We start from the raw sequence: 19,072 nt of genomic DNA, 5'->3' as shown, positions 1-19,072 counted from the left end.
GCGGCATCGTTTTTTGATTTACGACACTGAAATGAGCATGAGCCTTTAATGATGTTGAGGAAGAAACACCAGATCCGGGCCCATGGCTTCTTTTCTCGCCAGTCTATTATACAGGAGGGATGATTTGGTTGTGTGGTTTTTTCATAAAACATTGCGATTTCATCTAGTCTGATACACAGAGGGGTGGTTTTGGGAAATGGGTTTCGGACAGAAGGCGTCAAATTTATAAGAACAGAAAAGACTTTTGTGGTCTGAACAGAGGGGGCTTGCTATACAGGAGGATGCGACCCTTGTAGAGAGGGTTGCGATCTGGGAATTGTCTAGCTCTCTCCAGCTATGGATTGGATGTGGCTTGCGGTTTATGAAATTCAAAAGCGCATCTTCGAGTCGCATCTCACCCCCTCATGGAACGTCAAGCTGCATCCTCGTAAACAATACCGTGTTTCTGGGTTCCCCTCCTTTTTGCTGAAGGGAGCTGTTGCCAACGTCGGCACTACCCCTGCTGCATTTTATTTTTGGCTTTGGTAAGGCTTGGTCCACTGGGGAATGCCCAGAGTGTGTTGAGATCCATTTTCAGCCCAACGGGGAAGAGAGTTCACATGCATTGCCTCGTCAGTTGGACCTTGAGAGTGAAGATGTCAATGTGCAAAGTAAAAGCTGCAGCTAATAGGGGTTTTGCAGAGCAAGTGATTTAAGATCAACAATTAGCGGACCATAACACGGAGCACACTTTCTAGTTTCCTGCCCCGTTGCCGGTAGCCAACCCCTTAAGGGTTGGATTGCTTGCTGTAATAAATCGAGACTTCAATTGGCCAACAAAGAAGTTCTTCTTTCTCGCTGGTTTTTTTAATTTTACCCCTTTGCCCCCATAAATTTTGGGAGAGGCTCTCTTTAAAAGCTGGCCAGTCACATCGTGCGGAAAGCTTGGGGTGGACAAAGGACACTTTTACAGGCCACGCGCACGCAGCAGGCGACGTACGCCCTAAACAACACCTACCCGGTAGTTACACAGCAACCACGTAGTCTAAACCTTAAATCCTTGTGATCAGGCCAGGTGCTGGGGGAAAAGTTCCACCTTACAACAACACACGAACAACTCCTACTCGCGACAAAACAAGAGAGCGCCACAGTTTGGGGAAAGGATAACAATGGATAGAGGGTCGTTTGGGAGATAGCGCTGCGATACAACGAACAATACCTAGAGAATACTATCCGGCGACCGGATAGGGGGTAGGATAAGATGGCTTCTCGGTGAGTTTTTAGGTTATTTTGCTGCTTGCGCGCGCGCGCGCGCATCGAAGGGAATAGGATGGGGTGGTGCGCGACGGTTCTTGACAGCGACACCAACGTCATTGAATGCAAAGAATCCGCGATGGCTTCACTCTGCCAGTTTGACGACGCAACCGCCGCCGCGCGATGAACCCCGATGGCCAGCGCAACCCACCCTACGACAACCCAATCCTCGAGGCGCGCCGCATGGTCACCTCCCTCTTACCAGCAATAATTAACACCCCCCTTAGATTCCCCTCCTCAACCCTCCACCAACGCGACTCCCGCTCCGACCTCTTCAAAGGCTACTCCGGTGGCCCTTCCTCCCGCACCGCCTCCCCATCAACCTTCAACTCCCAACCCGGCCGAGCAGGCGGCGGGTATGGCTACGGGGGGTACCCAAGCAACAATGGCAGTTCATCACTAGGAATCGGCGAGGGGAGTTCCGGCAATGGCGGGTATCGGTCAGCGACTCCAAATCGAAAGTGTGTTTCCCCCTCTCCTTTCCCACCCCTTCCCTACCTTTCTTTGTTTTTTCGTGGTTCCAATCGCTAAGGTGCTCGGATGGAACTAGGGGCCAATACTCAGACGCGGTCCTCAACGAGCTCGAATCCCAAAACGACGCCCAGGTCGACGGCATCCTCGGCAAGGTCCGGATACTCAAGGACATGACGGTTGCGATTGGGGACGAGATCAGGGAGAGCTCGGCGCTGGCGGAGAAGATGAACGAGGGCTTTGATAACACGAGATTGAGACTGAGGGGGACGATGAACAGGATGTTGGTCATGGCCGAGAGGACGGGGGTTGGGTGGAGGGTTTGGTTGGCGTTTTTCGCGGCGGTGATTGTCTTGTTTGTTTGGGTATGGTTGTTTTAGCCTGTTTGACCTAGACTGATGGGATGGACGGCTGGTGGGGGAAAAGGATATGAAGTAATAGTGTGGATGAGGGCGGAAAGGGAAAAAAGATGGACGTGAATACGAAAGGAGGGAAAGGGGTGGGAGAATGATGTGAAAAAGGCATGGGCGCTTGGGTTTGACTCTGCTTTCTTGGCTTCATCCAGTTATATAAAGCTCTGTTCGACATGCTATGGCGGGCCTAGTAATGTTTTGGTTTACAAATTTATTTAATATTGGTACATGGATTCTTTTCTCACTTTTGATATGCTGCCAGGGCGTGACTGAAAATGGCATGCAATGCTTGACTACCTCAACCAGTTTCGCGCCTCTTCCATGCCTTTCATCAGTGTAATACAAGACTCAAAAAAGCCCTATGAATCCGGTTCCATAACGATACGCCATACTCCCAGTTTAAGACAAACAAATGGGTATCATACTTGAACTAAACCACACACACTCCCTCTTCGACCACCACCACCCAAGCTTCTTAACCATGTCGACTCCTCCTAAAACTAGCATGAGGACTACTCCCAATCATACTACTCCCGTCCAAGCTCAAAAACCCACTAATATCGTGATTCAGACTCGACCTAGGATCAAACCTTCCCATCCCACTGCTCCTAAAGTTCCCCCCACTATTCCTGAAATTCTGCTGCTGCTGCTGCGGCGGTGGGCCAACAGCACTGCTCCTGAAATTCCCCTGCTGTTGCTGCTGCCATCTAACACTCCCCCCGCCTCTGGCAAAACTAACATTCCCCTGCGTCCCATCATCGCTAAGCTCAGCCTCAGAGTCAGTATGCTCATAACCCGCCCCGTCCATCCCGAACCCGGCACCACCGCTAACCCCACTGATCCCGCTCGCGTCAGGAATCTCGTCGTCCAGGTCAGCCCCCATGTCCATATCACCCCCCGACTCAACCCCCCCTTCCGGCTGCCGAGACGAAACAATGTCTTCCTCTTCCAACATGTCATTCGCTCCTCCGTCGCGGTAGTGGTTGTCGTCATTGTCATTCCCACCATACAAATCATCGTCGTTACTGTTGTTATTCCCATGTCTCGGTTGGCTCTGCTGCGCCATGAGATCTCTCATCCTCTGCTCCTGCGCACGAACGATAGCCACCCGTGACTGAAGCTCCCTCCTCTCCATCCGGCGCTGCTGTTGCACCTCGGTAAGCGAAACATCGTTCGGGTCGACAGAACTGCTTTCATCTCCCGACGTGTCAAACTGCGCGGTTTGAAAAGTGTTGTTGATGTTCTGCTCCGTGTCCCCCTCCTCTTCGTCCGTATCATCACTCGCACCATCATACCCAAACCCCCCTCCCTCGGGTATATCATCATCCAAGTCTCCCTCGGGTATCTCATCATCCAAATCCTCCCCTGGCACCGCATCATCCAGATCATCATCATCATCATCATCAAGATCACCCTCGAGAATTTCATCATCCAAATCCTCTTCTTCCATGTCCATCATCCCCTCGGGAATCTCCCCATCCAAATCAACCTCCATCCCCTCTTCTTCCTCACCTTCCTCAACACCCTGCTCCTCCTCGGCAGCCTGCGCCTCGGCCAGCTCCTGCGCTACCATCTCCCTTCTTACCGCCTCGGCGTGCTCCTCTTGTTCACGTTTCTCTTCCCTCATCTGGAATAATGTCTTGGCTAGACCGGGGGGTTTAAGCCATTGCTGGCCGTGGGTCGCGATGTGGGCTTGGCGACGGCGGATGAGGTCCTCGTCGGCTTTTAGGCGGCCTAACAAGGAGCGGTCGATGATTGAGTTGGTGGAGGAGGATGATTTGTTGTTGTGGCGGGAGTTGGGGGGAGGGGGAGGGGGGACTAGGGAGTTGTTGTCAAGGGTGGTGGAGGATTCGGTGAAGGCTGTGGAGGGGTGGTGGGATTGTTGGGGGGGGTGGGGGCGGCGGGGGGAGGTGTACCATGAGGAGTGGCTCTATTGTAGGAGAGAGGGTTAGTGATAGAATGCGAAGGAGGGAGAGGAAACGGGGGCTTACATCTCGGGGGGTGAGGTCGGGTAAGGTAGTGAACATGGTTGCGGACAGTTCGCTATCAGTTATGGATTGATTGCAACGTCGACCTTTTGCACCTCATTTCTGGTTGGTAGCTGAAGTAGTAGGGGATCTCTTCTACTATGATCAATTTAAAAATCAGTCGTCCCAAGTGATATCACAACATTGGTTGTGACTGTTGAACCGTGACTGCAAGCTTCGTCGTTGCGACAATAAATGTTGACTTTGAGCCGTCGCGCTTCAAAAGTCGCGACCTCTCTGGACGAATGACGACAAATTGTTTATTCCACAGTGCCATCTTCTGCCATCCAAGCTGTATTGATACTGTATACAAGATACTTACCCCACGATGCGGCGACATGATATGGTCTGTGCTCCCAAGGGCCAGGGTCGCACAGTCCACACCCGCACCGGGAAACTTGGCTTTTAACTCCCCGTGGGTCCCTGAGGTCAAGACATTTCAAAACATAACTGCCTAAGGAAAGCTCCTTGCCAACGGTAAACGGCACGAAAACGGGTTCTCTCTGTCGCTCGTCGGAGCATTGGTACCCGTCTCAACACCAAGACCGAGGGGTAAGCTCATGTGTGGAAACCCTCGTGAAAACAACCGAGCCCGGTGGTGGTGGACAAGACAAGCCCCGCCACACTCATAGCATCCGACTCAACCTGCCGTGAACTGAAGAGTCAGTCGAGCTTGTGTCCCGTGTTCTTCGGGACCAGGCGAGACAACTGTCATTGTGGATGAAGCCGACTGGTAGTTATCGAGCACCGGTATGGCAGACAAAGAGGTCTTACCAAATAAGCTCCCGACCACGGCAACACAAGTTGGGTTATCATTATCAGATTGTGCGACCTGGATCACTCGATTTGAATTACCCATCCCTTCGGATCCGTGGACCTCGACGAAAATCCAGGGGCATTTCGTCCCGAGGGTCCCACAGGAAAACCGTAGTTTTTGTGAGGTAATAATGGCAAGCTGACCTCCTGCACAAGAGCTTGAATTCCGTCTGAATGCTTCAGTATTGCCTCCTTGCGGGCCTTTCCCTACCTGCATGGAAGGCCACCCGCTGAGCGCCGCTGTAAATGAACATGCAGCCAATTCTCGCCTGCCACGCTAACGAGCTCACCCTTCGGAATTTCTCGGAATAGCAATGGCAAAAGGGGGAAGACTGCGCGTGGGGAGACATGAGGGAGCCGCGTAGCCGGTCGTGTGCTCAATGTTTGCCGTGACCAGTTGAACAGAGGGAAAAAGAATATTCTTACGTCTTGTTAAACATGACTGGCTGGAAAGCTGCTGGGAATAAGGCACATACAACTGGCCTTGCAGCCTTGTCAAGGGCATTCTCGGGCGATAGCTGAACGGGCGGTCTGGATGGCAAGGTCCATCAAAGACCGGGAACCCGCCGATCTCGGCCAGCGGAACGGGCGACAGCTCAGAAGCCAGAAGGAGAGAGCACGAATGACTCCCAACTCCGGTGGAGCGATTCCGGCATGAACAAGCACGCGGATCAGATGTTTGGCTCTCAAACATGCTGCTGATGAATGGCTGCTGTCTATTCATACAGTCACCCTCCAGCAACGCCCCCCACGAAGTGGAGCCTTGCCTCCCATCTCCTTGCCCAAGCCAGGGTTCCACTGCGCGTCTCTCTACCCCGCCTTGAGGGGAATTTGGGTTCATCGTTGCGGGAAGAGTCTCAGGTCGCCAGGATCACCCTCTGCCCCAAATACGGCCCTGCGGCTCTGGCTGAGACGGGAAACACAGCAGAAGACAGCCAAACATATGCAACGTTCCACCGCGGGATGCTGTCGCGTGGTCTGAAAACCGTTTTCCCAACTTCAGATGATGCGGGTGCCAGAGGGTGTGGTGAAGGTGGACGAGAGTTTCCGTCCTGATGGGACTGTTTCCACCCGCGGCGATACGGCCGACCATCGGTGATCTCGGGATGACAAGGTAGGGTGAGTAGCTACCACACTTTATATGCTTAAAACACAGGCCTTTCGCTGGATGAGATGGGGTGGTGGTGGTGGAGGAGGGAGAGCCGGCCAAGTCTTAAAGACCAGTGACGTCTGTGCGTAAGGCGATCGGGCTGCGGGGGCCACCCCTTCGTTCGAGATAAGGAACGTTGAGGCTGGTCTTGGTGTGTTGTGATTGGTTGAGAGTCTGCCTTTTCTGTGATAATCTTTTTACAGCAGCCTTCTCCACGACTCGTTGGACTTGGTGAGGTCACAGTGAGAAAGCTGCATGCAGATGTGCCGAAACTCAGTTCACCCTCTCGTGCGGCAGGCAGATGGGATGCGGTCCTTTTTTTCTCTCGCCATTTTTGGTTTCTGTTGCAGTGCAGTGCCGTCCAGTCGTGACCTTGGATGAATTTTCATTCATCTTCCATTGGCCAATCCGTCGCCAATCGAGCATTCTGTCCTCTTCTGACCAGCTCCCTAGATTGGGCCAAGACGGGTCCAAACCTCCGGCATGGTGTAGGGGGCGATGATGAGCGTGTGGCTTTCCCTAGGTAGTCGTCATTCTCGAGGAAGGCATACAGAGTGGGAGTTTATGAGGTGAGAGGAAGATGCCTACACTACACTACCTATTCGCGGCACGTGGTGGGATCCCCATGTTGATCTGGCTAGCTGGTATCATGTGTCAGCGATTTTCTCTATTATTTCCATGTCTATTCAAGCGGATCGCCGTGATTGCTGTCTGGTGTTTTCGGACATGTTGAACGATACCGGCTGACAGGGACACCAGAGACGTTCCTCCGCACGCTTTCCCTGGTGCCCTGGGTTTGGCGCTTGAGCTGGCGACATCGGCCGGTCGTCTTTGAAAACGGTGTTATCTGATTGGTGAGAACGTTGCGGGACTGGACGGCCCAACTTTTTTGAACCCTGTCGCCGGACAGGGATGATGGGCTGCTGAAGCATGCTGTGGATGCTTCGCATGCAGGCGATGCCAGTGGATCTTGCGCTAGACCATTATTGGTTCTGCAAGATGCAGCCATGGTGTGGGGTGCACAACCCGCTGTGTTCATGAAGAACACCTACCAACGCCTCCAACCGGGCATCAGGCCTGTGTTTCCATGGCAAAACACTTTTACACAAGTGATTTCACTCAACCTCCCAGATTCGCTGGCAATATCATCTCTCATCAATATCTGTTATGCTTGGCAACCGGAAGCGGAGAACATGCTGACCGGAATCTTCAGACTCGTGTTCTTTATCATCACTTTCTCCAGTACTCCGAGAAGGAGGTCGGCCCGTCTTGATGTGTCCTACTCCTAGGTATTACGCCTGAAACTGTTCGGATGGAATTACTGGATTTATTTTACAAGTGTATAAATTTACTGTGGCCGCGGAAATACTCACATCAAACACTTCACATTGCCGGTGTCCAGTGATTCTCATTCGACATGAATAGGACGATGACAAGCCACCGGACCAGGGCAACGGACAGTTCTTCCATGCGGTGACACCGTCAGACAGCTTCAAATGCGTGCGCGCTTTTCACACAAACCGTAGAGGAGATAGATAGTGAGCTATGAATGCCACTCAATATTGTAGCATGTGGGAGACCATCCGAGATGGGCAGATGTAGGGTAGCTGGTAGCAGATGGAGTGCACTGGATGAATAGCCCACCCACGAATAAGCGACCAGGTGGCAGGTGTCTCCCCACCTCCCCCCACTCACCCTTCGCAGCAACACACCTTCAACACCAGCAGCCACATGTCATTGCCTTTAGCACTCGGGTCACTTTCCACCATCCATTTTCCCCCTTGTATCCAGGTTGTCTTGGCTACGTCTGCTCTCCGCTCCGGTTGTTCTGCCTCAATTGAGAACGAGAACCCCAGATCCAACACGCAAAGCTCCTGGGCAGCATCCTTGGCCAGAACGGATAGCTTGCTGCCATCGGCCTTCTCCGAGCTCTCTTCATAAAAGCAGGCTTGCCGCCCCTCCACGACCACCTTCTCTCTTCTCCTCCTCCTCCTCCCTCTTTCTTTCACGATTCCGCACTTCCCCCTCCAAACAACCACCACTCGACCTCGAGTCCCACCTCGACCCGTGAAGCAACAGCACTCTCTCTTGGAGTGTATAGCTAGTTCTAACGGTAAGTTCTCTTCGGATCGGCAACCCTTCCCATCCCCCTCGCAACACCCAGCCCCAGACACGATGTGATGAAAGACAAGATATGTTTCGAGGTATCTCAAGAGCTCGGCCACCTCGTGAGAACTACGACAGCCTTTGATCGAAGGCAATGGACAATCTGGCCAGCATGCGACAAACATCAACACCCCGCTCCATGCCAACCAAGGTCTCGGGCGCCGCCAAGGGATCTTCCGAAGCTCTATCTCTGGATGACGTCGAAACTCAGCATGTCCACCCAACTGCGGGGCCCCGATAACCACTCCGGCGCATCCAATTTATCCCACAACGAAGCCGAAACCCCTCCTCCCAAGAAACAAGCAACTCTTCGCCTGCCATTCATATTTGGGCGGCAGGCACCGGGCGAACACGGGCGAACGCGGGCGTCTCTGCTTGTGCTCCGAAGTGTGGATATGACATGGTGGATTTCGCATGTGGATGCGGAATGGAGGGGGTGGTGGTGCTAGTGGTGGGGGAACACACACACCCTCCCCCGCTCTCATACTCCCAATCCCGGTCTTGGCCCCCCCGCCCCTCCCACCCCGCCTCCATATTGCGTTACGACGTGCCGACGCCGTTTGGTGCTTGGTACATGTCGGCAAGCACAGGCAGGCGTCATGAAAGGCTTCGCTTCTCGCCTATCGATGATAGGATGGGTGCTCCTATCAGAGCTGCGGGAATATAGCCGCATGGACACACGATAAGGCCTCTGGGTGCTACACGCCTGTCGTCATCCCGCGCCGGTTGGGGTTCTACCGTTCTTTGGATGGTCCAGATTGCATCACAAGTCTTGGGAGCTATTGCTCAGGAGAGCTGCCTATCAAGGAGCATGCATCATGCCACACCAGTATCCGATGCCTCGAGACATTCTAGACCCGTCCCCCAATACTTGGGACGATCCCACGCTGGGAACTTGTCGGCCACCTTCTGCCTCTGATAACAACTATTCAGCATTCTGGCTGTGGTTGACCGGCTCTGGGTGGGGTGATGGTCCTGTCTGGTGGCTACACACAACGTTCGGATACGGGACGTAGTTGGCAGCTCAAGCTTTGGGCCACAAAGCCCTCAATTGAGTTCCGTGACTGCCTTCAGGGCTTTTCACCTGTCTCGCGGCGACCTGGCGTAACCCGCACATTCACACTGGACCATTGGTCCTCTCCCTCGAACTTTAAACAGTTTCCCACCACCCATCTGTCAGATTTCACTCACAGCGCCAGACTTCGAGGATACCTCACTCACTATCTTGTCTTTGACTAACACCTTGGAACAAAGAATCACTTCGTATAGTCTTGGAGCTAATCATATATCGTATCCTGTAGACCCTTCCATCATCCGCAGTTATCAAGCTGCTTTTTGATACCCCGCCCGTTGGCCAGGTCACGTCAGACAAGCAACACTCCTTCGCGTCTTGACAAGCAGAAGCTTGCCTAGCATGGGCGAGATCAAGCTGACCCCAGAATTCGATGATCGACAGACTCACCTAGAGTCTGAGCAATACAACTACCAGCCCTATGAATACCAGACAGAAAACAATGACTCGTGGGCTGGTGCTCTTCCGGTGAAGCAGTATGTGTCCCCTTGGTTCGGCTGAATACTTTGCTTTGTTAACACTTTACCTCCAGGGGGTTGTATGATCCCTCACTCGAGAAAGATGCGTGCGGTGTGGGCTTTGCTTGCCACATCAAGGGCAAGGCTAGCCACAAAATCGTCAGCGATGGTGAGTTCTCCTGACAGCGGTTATGTCGAATCAATAGCTAACCTCGACAGCGCGAAACCTTCTATGCAACATGACCCATCGTGGTGCCGTGGGATCTGATGCGCGAGATGGTGATGGTGCTGGTGTCATGACATCCATTCCCCACAAGTTCTTTGTCAAGAACTTTGAGCGTGAGGAGGGCATCAAGCTTCCTCCATTGGGACAGTACGCTGTGGGCAATCTGTTCTTCAAGCCTGATCCAGAGACCCTGCAAGAGTCCAAGCGGCAGTTGGAAGATATTGCCGAGTCCTTGGGCTTGAGAGTCCTCGGGTGGCGAGAGCTTCCCGTGGACTCCACTCTCCTTGGTCCGGCTGCTGCTTCTCGCGAGCCTACCATTCTGCAGCCCTTTGTGGTTCTCCAGTCTGCCTATGGCTCTGGGGATGCTCCTGAGATTACGGACGCAGACAAGTTCGATGACAGGCTGTTCGAGAGACAACTCTATGTCCTCCGGAAGCGTGCCACCCGCACCGTCGGGCTTCAGAACTGGTTCTACATCTGCTCTCTGTCGAACAAGAACATTGTTTACAAGGGACAGTTGGCTCCAGTACAAGTCTACCAATACTACCACGATTTGGTGAATGCTGATTATGAGGCGCACTTTGCCTTGGTACACTCGCGTTTCTCTACCAACACCTTCCCATCTTGGGACCGTGCTCAGCCCCTGAGATGGGCCGCTCACAACGGTAAGCAGTAGGCTGGATTTGCAAGACCGACATCACATGCTAACTTTAACCTCAGGTGAAATCAACACTCTCCGTGGTAACAAGAACTGGATGCGCGCTCGTGAAGGTGTCATGCAGTCCGACATTTTCGGTGATGAGCTCGAGGACCTCTACCCGGTCGTTGAGGATGGTGGTTCTGATTCCGCTGCCTTTGACAACGTGTTGGAGCTCCTCACCATCAATGGTGTTCTTTCTCTCCCAGAGGCCGTCATGCTCATGGTCCCCGAGGCCTGGCAGGGCAACAGTGCCATGGACCCCAAGAAGGCCGCATTCTACGAGTGGGCTGCTTGCCAGATGGAGCCCTGGGACGGTCCTGCTCTCTTCACCTTTGCCGATGGTCGTTTCTGCGGTGCCAACCTTGACCGTAACGGTCTTCGCCCTTGCCGCTTCTACGTGATGGATGATGACCGCATCATCTGCGCTTCCGAAGTTGGTACCATTCCCGTTGAGCCCGAAAGAATCATTCAGAAGGGCCGTCTGCAGCCTGGCCGCATGCTTCTCGTCGACACTCACGCCGGTCGTATTATCGATGACAGCGAGCTCAAGGCTGCTGTTTCCACCCGTCAGGACTTCAGATCCTGGCTCGATGAGAACCTGATCACCATGCCCAATGTCTTGGAGAAGGTTGGCGAGGACAAGAGCGTTGTGCTCGCCGCCAAGCCTGATGACTTCAAGCTCCAGGAGGACCCTCTTCTGCATGCTTTCGGCTACACCTTTGAACAGGTCAGCTTGCTGCTCGCTCCGATGGCCTCTGACGAGAAGGAGGCTCTCGGTTCCATGGGTAACGATGCTCCTCTTGCATGCCTGTCTCAGGCCCCCAAGCTGCTCTATGAGTACTTCCGTCAGCTGTTCGCTCAGGTCACCAACCCTCCTATCGATCCCATTAGAGAATCCATCGTCATGTCTCTAGAGTGCTATGTCGGACCTCAGGGCAACCTTTTGGAGATGGATGCTTCCCAGTGCGGCAGACTCCTCCTGCCCAGCCCCATCCTTTCCATTGAGGAGTTCAATGCCTTGAACAACATGTCCAAGCTCTACCCCGAGTGGACCGTCAAGACCATTGACATCACCTTCCCCAAGACCGAGGGTGTCCAGGGCTACATCAACCACCTTGACTACATCTGCAAGGAGGCCACTGCCGCCATCGAGGCTCGCGATCGCATCATTGTCCTGACTGACCGCAACACATCCAAGGATCGCGTTGCTGTCTCTGCCCTATTGGCTTCTGGTATGGTTCACCATCATCTTGTTGCCAACAAGTGGCGTTCCATGGCTGCTCTCGTCGTTGAGACTGCCGAAGCTCGTGAGGTTCACCATATGTGTGTGCTTCTCGGGTACGGTGTGGATGCCATCAACCCCTACCTTGCGATGGAGTGCATCCTCAAGCTCAACAAGGAGAAGCTCATCAAGAAGAAGCTCACCGACGAGCAGCTGATCCACAACTACAAGCACTCTGTTGACGGTGGTATCTTGAAGGTCATGAGCAAGATGGGTATTTCTACCCTCGCCAGTTACAAGGGTGCTCAGATCTTCGAGGCTCTCGGTGTTGACGACAGCGTTGTCGACCGCTGCTTCCGCGGCACTGCCTCCCGCATCAAGGGTATCACTTTCGAGCTCATTGCTGAGGACGCTTTCCGCCTCCACGAGCGTGGTTTCCCCTCGCGCTACACTGTTGGTGTTGCTGGCCTTCCCGAGTCAGGCGAGTACCACTGGCGTGATGGTGGTGAAGCTCACATCAACGACCCCACGTCGATTGCCAACATCCAGGACGCCGTCCGCACCAAGAACGACAAGTCGTACGAGGCCTACTCCCGCTCCGAGTATGAGCAGATCAAGGCCTGCACGCTCCGTGGCATGCTCGACTTCAAGTTTGAGGAGACCACTCCCATCCCCATCGAGCAGGTTGAGCCCTGGACCGAGATCGTGCGCCGCTTCTGCACTGGTGCCATGTCTTATGGTTCTATTTCCATGGAGTCTCACTCCACTCTCGCTGTGGCCATGAACAGACTTGGTGGCAAGTCCAACACCGGTGAAGGTGGTGAGGATCCTGAGCGCTCGCAGGTCATGCCCAACGGCGATACCATGCGCTCCGCCATCAAGCAGGTTGCCTCTGGCCGTTTCGGTGTCACGTCCGCCTACCTTGCCGACTCTGATGAGCTTCAGATCAAGATGGCCCAGGGTGCCAAGCCCGGTGAGGGTGGTGAGCTGCCCGGCCACAAGGTCTCCAAGTCCATTGCCCGCACTCGTCACTCGACCCCTGGTGTCGGTTTGATCTCGCCTCCTCCTCATCACGATATTTACTCGATCGAGGATTTGAAGCAGCTCATTTACGACCTCAAGTGCTCGAGCCCTCGCTCGCGTGTGTCAGTGAAGCTTGTGTCCGAGACTGGTGTTGGTATTGTTGCCTCTGGTGTCGCCAAGGCCAAGGCTGATCACATCTTGATCTCTGGTCACGATGGTGGTACCGGTGCTTCGCGCTGGACTGGTATCAAGTATGCCGGTCTCCCTTGGGAGTTGGGTCTTGCCGAGACTCATCAGACTTTGGTCTTGAACGATCTCCGTGGCCGTGTTGTTGTCCAGACTGATGGTCAGCTCCGCACTGGTCGCGATGTCGCCCTTGCTTGCTTGCTTGGTGCCGAGGAATGGGGTTTCGCTACCACCCCCTTGATTGCGATGGGTTGCATCATGGTAAGTTGATCACTTTTTGATATTTTTGTTACCCCTTCACACCTGGCCCGGATGGATTCAGGCGTGCGAATGATGCAGAGAGGCGTGGTTGGATTTAAAGAAGGCCTGTTTGAATTGAAAATAGGCCTTCTTCACATCCAAATATGTCTTCAGGTGTCTTTTAGACGCCTGTCACTGTCTTTTGGATGCCTCACTTCATCCACCGCCCACCATCCCATGATGATTTCTTGTTGAATACAAGCTAACGGAGCGCGTGAAGATGAGAAAGTGTTTACATCCCTCCACTACTGTCCGCACCCTCGCCGGCGTCACGACGATTGCCGAGATCAATGTCGGCGACACCCTCCTCGACGACAACCACCTCCCGGTCCTGGTCCTCGCCGTGGATGAGGTCAAGAGGGGCCCTATGAAGGAGATACACTACAAGGAGTTTGATTCTCGTGAGAAGAAAAGCTTCAAGTGCACTCCTGATCACATCCTCCCCCTGCGGACATATGGCACTGCCCCCTCCCTTGTCTGCTCCCAGAATGGGGACAAGGTCGACTGGCAGGTTTACTGGTTGACACGCTGTGACCGTTCCGGTCTTGAGAGAGAGTCGTGCAGTCTGAGGTGGGATCAGGCTGCTCATTTCCTCTACCGTGACCTTGTCGATAGTCAGGACCATACCCCGACTGAAGAGGAGGTCCATAGCTATGTCGACAGTCGTGTGGAAGCACATTTTCACGCAGCCGGCCACGACGACAACCCCCCTGAGTTTGACGACTTTCTGCGCCAAATTGCTAACCAGGAGCTTAAGAATGAGCCTGGCCTGGTCAGAGAGGCACTGCATAGTGCTGTGCAAGAATATTTGGACAGCATACCATCAGACGTTCCCATGGAAGATTTAGAGGTAGATGATGTCGAGCTGGTGGACCTCGGACCTGAGATAGGACAACAGTTCCGCGACATTGAGCTCCCGTCCTCGACATATGGAGGATCTTACCGTCCTGGTTCTTCCCAGTATACGTCCAGACCAAACTCATCCCTTGGACACGCAGGCTCATCACCACTAATTCCCCTTGGGCATCGCCCCTTCAGCCGTAGTCAGTCGGCGCTTACTGGAGGCAGCAATGGACAGCCTTCGAGGATGCCAGTATTGCATGAAGCAGATGCTGCATCATCAGACGCTATGTCAACCCTGGGCGAGTCATCACTCATGCCACTCCCGTCAGCTACACTCGATCGCTTCGCCAAATTGAGAAGTGGGCTGAATAATGGGTGCCAATGCGGTGGTGTCCGGAGAATCTGTCGTCGTTTCCCTACCGAGCAGCAAGGTCGCTTTGTATATGACTTGCTGAGGAGTGAACACCATCATCTCGTTGACCCTTATATTGTCAGAGATGGTGATGACTTCAGGATGACCGTGACTCGGTACGAGGGGCTGTGCAGCAAGCAGGTCAAGAAGAATCACTTGAAGCTTTACCGCGCCCCCCTTGCCTTTGCTCCTCACCCGGCCAACGTCCAGAGGTCCGTCCCCATCGACCCCTGGCTCCTGGGCTTCTGGCTTGGTGATGGGTCCACAGGCGGCCCGATCGTCTCCAGCTCCGATCTTGAGGTCAAAGTCTGGCTTCATAGCCATGTTGCGGAGCTCAACGCCAGCAGGCCAGCCGGGGCTCGCCCGCTCCACGTCAGCGAGCACCTCCAGCAGAAGGCTGGTGATGCTATTCCGGGGACTAATCACTATGCCAACCACAATACTTATACATATAAGATCTCCAGTCAGGAGGGGATGCCTGGGTATCACTGGAATCCCATCCAGGATGGCCTCCGTTCCCTTGGTCTCCTTGGTGACAAGAGTGGTGGTATCCCCGACTGCTACAAGACTGCGGATGAGGCTACTCGGCTGGCTGTCATCGCTGGCCTCATCGATTCTGATGGCTGTTATGTGAAGTCACACAATACCTACCGTTTTACGCAGCGCACCGATGAGCATAGGAAAATCGTTGAGGATCTCCGCGACTTGGCACTGAGTTGCGGTATCTCTGTCACAGGCATTGACAAAGAAGTCAATAACCAGAAGTTTGGGGATGGGTGGTCAGATATTCCTGGCGATGTCTTCATTTGCTACCTTGGCAAGGGGTCTGCTAAGTTCCAGCAATACCTCCTCATGCCTCGCAAGAGGATGAACATGGCCAAGACCTATTACACTGACGATGCCCGCCCCTTCACGGTCACAGACGTTGAGGAGGATGATTATCGCGCGATTCAGGTCTCAGGGTCCCTATTTCAGCTTGGGAATGGCCTCGTTACTCACAATTGTCATTTGGTTTGTGATTTGAGATCCCCAATTTCCGAGTTTTGCTAACCTTTTCATCAGAACACTTGCCCTGTCGGTATCGCCACCCAGGATCCTGAGCTTCGCAAGAAGTTCACTGGTACTCCCGAGCACGTCATCAACTTCTTCTACTATGTTGCCAACGAGCTCCGTGCCATCATGGCCAAGCTTGGCTTCCGCACCGTGAACGAAATGATCGGTCGTGCTGAGGTCCTCAAGGTTCGCGAGGATCTGCGCACCAACAAGACCGCTAACATCGATCTTTCTCTCATTCTCACGCCTGCCCACAAGCTTCGCCCCGGTGTCGCCACCTTCAACGTCCGCAAGCAGGACCATCGCCTCTACGTCCGCCTCGACAACAAGCTCATCTCCGAGGCCGAGTTGACTCTTGACAAGGGTCTTCCCTCCCGCATCGAGTGCGACATTGTCAACACCGATCGTGCCATGGGTACTTCGCTCTCCTACCACGTCTCCAAGAGATTTGGCGAGGCTGGTCTCCCCATGGATACCATCCACGTCAACATCAAGGGCTCAGCCGGTCAGTCCTTCGGTGCTTTCCTCGCTCCTGGTATCACCCTGGAGCTCGAGGGTGATGCCAACGACTATGTCGGCAAGGGCTTGTCTGGTGGTCGCTTGATCGTGTACCCTCCTCGCTCGGCCGTCTTCAAGGCTGAGGAGAACATTCTCATCGGCAACGTCTGCTTGTATGGTGCTACCAGCGGTACTGCCTTCTTCCGTGGTGTTGCTGCTGAGCGTTTCGCCGTCCGCAACTCCGGTGCCACCGCTGTCGTTGAGGGTGTTGGTGACCACGGTTGCGAGTACATGACTGGTGGCCGCATCGTCATTCTTGGCAGCACTGGCCGCAACTTCGCTGCCGGTATGTCTGGTGGTATCGCCTACGTCCTCGACATCCACCAGGACTTCCTCACCAAGCTCAACACCGAAATGGTGGAGGCTGGCCCCGTCGAGGACCCCGAGGAAGTTGCCTACCTCCGCGGTCTCATCGAGGATCACCACCACTACACTGGCTCCGAGCTTGCGGCCCGCATCCTGGTCGACTTCAACCGCGCCCTTCCCCGTTTCATCAAGGTCTTGCCTGTTGACTACAAGCGCGTCCTTGCCGAGGAGGCTGCTAAGGCTGCTGAGGCCAAGCGTGCTGAATACAACCTTCCCATCGTCTCTGGCGTTGAGCAGAAGAAGGAGGCCAAGAAGGATGTCAAGAAGGAGCACACCGAGAAGCTTGCTGATATCGAAGAGAGCTTCGGTGACCAGACCCGTGACAAGAAGAAGGCTCTTGTGCTCGACAAAACCAAGGGCTTCATGAAGTACCAGCGCCGCTCTGAGAAGTACCGCAGCGCCAAGACGCGTGTCAAGGACTGGGCCGAGCTTTCTCAGAGACTCGACGAGGACGAGCTCAAGTACCAGTCCGCTCGCTGCATGGACTGCGGTGTCCCCTTCTGCCAGTCTGATACTGGTTGCCCCATCTCCAACATCATTCCCAAGTGGAACGAGCTTGTTTTCCAGAACCAGTGGCAGGACGCCCTCAACCGTCTCCTCATGACCAACAACTTCCCCGAGTTCACTGGTCGTGTTTGCCCTGCTCCCTGCGAGGGTGCTTGCGTTCTCGGCATCAACGAAGACCCCGTTGGCATCAAGTCCATCGAGTGCGCCATCATTGACAGAGGTTTCGAGAAGGGCTGGATGGTTCCCAACCCTCCTGAGGTCCGCACCGGCAAGAAGGTTGCCATCATTGGTTCTGGTCCCGCTGGTCTTGCTGCCGCCGATCAGCTGAACAAGGCTGGCCATCTTGTCACCGTCTACGAGCGTGCTGACCGTCTTGGTGGTCTGCTCATGTATGGTATCCCCAACATGAAGCTTGACAAGCGCATCGTCGACAGACGCACCAAGTTCATGGCCGACGAGGGTGTCATCTTCAAGACCGGTGTTTCCATCGGCGACGATATCAAGCTGATGGATCTCAAGGCTGAGAATGATGCTGTCATCATCGCCACCGGTGCCACTGTCGCTCGTGACCTTCCCATCAAGGGCCGCAACCTCGAGGGCATCCACTTCGCCATGGAGTTCCTTCACAAGAACACCAAGTCTCTGCTTGACTCCGAGCTGGCTGACGGTTCTTACATCTCTGCCAAGGACAAGCACGTCGTTGTCATTGGTGGTGGTGATACCGGTAACGACTGCATCGGTACCTCTGTCCGCCACGGTGCCAAGTCGGTTGTCAACTTTGAGCTGCTGCCTCAGCCTCCCCCGGAGCGTGCGCGCGACAACCCGTGGCCCCAGTGGCCCCGCATCTACCGTGTCGACTACGGTCACACTGAGGTGGCTCAACACACAGGCAAGGACCCCCGTGAGTTCTGCATCATGTCGGAGGAGTTTGTCGACGACGGCAGCGGCAAGGTGAAGGGCATCAACACCGTCCGTGTTGAGTGGACCAAGTCTGCCAGCGGTGGTTGGGACATGAAGAAGGTTGAGGGTTCTCAGCAGTTCTTCCCTGCCGACCTCGTCCTCTTGTCCATGGGTTTCTTGGGACCTGAGGCTCGTGTCTTGGGTGACGAGATCGAGAAGGACGCTCGCAAGAACGTCAAGACTCCTGCTGGGAAGTACAGCACCAATGTGGAGGGTGTCTTCGCGGCTGGTGATTGCCGTCGTGGACAGTCGCTTATCGTTTGGGGTATCAATGAGGGTCGCCAGGCTGCTCGCGAGGTTGATTTGTATCTTGAGAAGAACACCAGCTTGCCTGTCACTGGTGGTATCGTCAAGAGGACTGCTGAGGAGGTGTTTACTGCTATTGCTTGAGCAACAGTGAACACAATCGGGGGCGGTTGAAAGGAACGATAATGATGACGAGGAATGAAAGCATGGGTTTCTCTCTCTCACATGGGTCAGAAGGGGGGGAAGCGCGATCACACGACATCAAAGTTTTTTCTCTCCAGCGAAAGGGAATCATGATTTCTTTTTCTTTGTGATACCATTTTTTCGTTGTTCATTGCAAGAATGTTATCTGGCTGGTGGGGGATGATGGATGAGAGGTGAAATTTGTGGTATCTCTTTTTCTCTTTGCTATGTTTCTTCTGCTGGTTCGGGCGGGCGGGGGGGAGGGGGGGAGGGGGGGGGGTTTGGCATTTGGGAGCATTTTCTGGTAGTTTTATTTTCTTTTTTTCTTTTTTGTGGCTGTGGCATTTTTGTTGTAAGGTTGTGTACATATTTCAGATTTCAAAATGAAAAGCTGTTCAAAAAGCAATGGGGTTTTGATGTG

General features: G+C 54.0%; 3 protein-coding genes across 3 annotated transcripts; 2 read left to right on the top strand and 1 right to left on the bottom strand.

Annotated features, from left to right (window-relative positions):
- Nucleotides 1–1,240: 1,240 nt before the first annotated feature.
- BET1 (protein transport protein bet1) lies at nucleotides 1,241–2,471 on the top strand (the record flags this gene model as incomplete). The annotated part of the gene is made up of 3 exons (XM_062888989.1): nucleotides 1,241–1,251; nucleotides 1,521–1,754; nucleotides 1,844–2,471. 3 exons carry the CDS (start codon nucleotides 1,241–1,243, stop codon nucleotides 2,142–2,144), a joined length of 546 nt encoding a protein of 181 aa, XP_062744927.1. The 3' UTR covers nucleotides 2,145–2,471.
- QC762_306980 (uncharacterized protein) lies at nucleotides 2,454–4,637 on the bottom strand. The gene is made up of 2 exons (XM_062888988.1): nucleotides 4,169–4,637; nucleotides 2,454–4,107 (listed from the first exon to the last, which is right to left on the bottom strand). Exons 1-2 carry the CDS (start codon nucleotides 4,202–4,204, stop codon nucleotides 2,653–2,655), a joined length of 1,491 nt encoding a protein of 496 aa, XP_062744926.1. The 5' UTR covers nucleotides 4,205–4,637; the 3' UTR covers nucleotides 2,454–2,652.
- A 3,248-nt stretch (nucleotides 4,638–7,885) lies between these two features.
- Nucleotides 7,886–19,055, top strand: GLT1 (glutamate synthase [NADH]). The gene is made up of 7 exons (XM_062883544.1): nucleotides 7,886–9,884; nucleotides 9,941–10,035; nucleotides 10,086–10,757; nucleotides 10,813–13,484; nucleotides 13,744–15,789; nucleotides 15,841–18,901; nucleotides 18,923–19,055. Exons 1-6 carry the CDS (start codon nucleotides 9,751–9,753, stop codon nucleotides 18,610–18,612), a joined length of 8,391 nt encoding a protein of 2,796 aa, XP_062744925.1. The 5' UTR covers nucleotides 7,886–9,750; the 3' UTR covers nucleotides 18,613–18,901; nucleotides 18,923–19,055.
- The last annotated feature ends 17 nt before the right edge of the window (nucleotides 19,056–19,072 follow it).

Source organism: Podospora pseudocomata, chromosome 3 (assembly GCF_035222375.1).
Source record: "Podospora pseudocomata strain CBS 415.72m chromosome 3, whole genome shotgun sequence".
NCBI lineage: Eukaryota > Fungi > Ascomycota > Sordariomycetes > Sordariales > Podosporaceae > Podospora > Podospora pseudocomata.
The sequence above is the reverse complement of the archived record's forward strand: the minus strand, read 5'-3'. Positions and strand labels throughout refer to the sequence as shown.

Coding starts and splice junctions, on each gene's coding strand:
- QC762_306980 (XM_062888988.1), bottom strand. CDS start 4,204: ATGTTCACTACCTTACCCGACCTCACCCCCCGAGAT. Junction 4,108..4,168: donor CCGACCTCACCCCCCGAGAT/GTAAGCCCCCGT, acceptor CTCCTACAATAG/AGCCACTCCTCATGGTACAC.
- GLT1 (XM_062883544.1), top strand. CDS start 9,751: ATGGGCGAGATCAAGCTGACCCCAGAATTCGATGATCGACAGACTCAC. Junction 10,758..10,812: donor GAGATGGGCCGCTCACAACG/GTAAGCAGTAGG, acceptor CTTTAACCTCAG/GTGAAATCAACACTCTCCGT. Junction 15,790..15,840: donor TTACTCACAATTGTCATTTG/GTTTGTGATTTG, acceptor CCTTTTCATCAG/AACACTTGCCCTGTCGGTAT.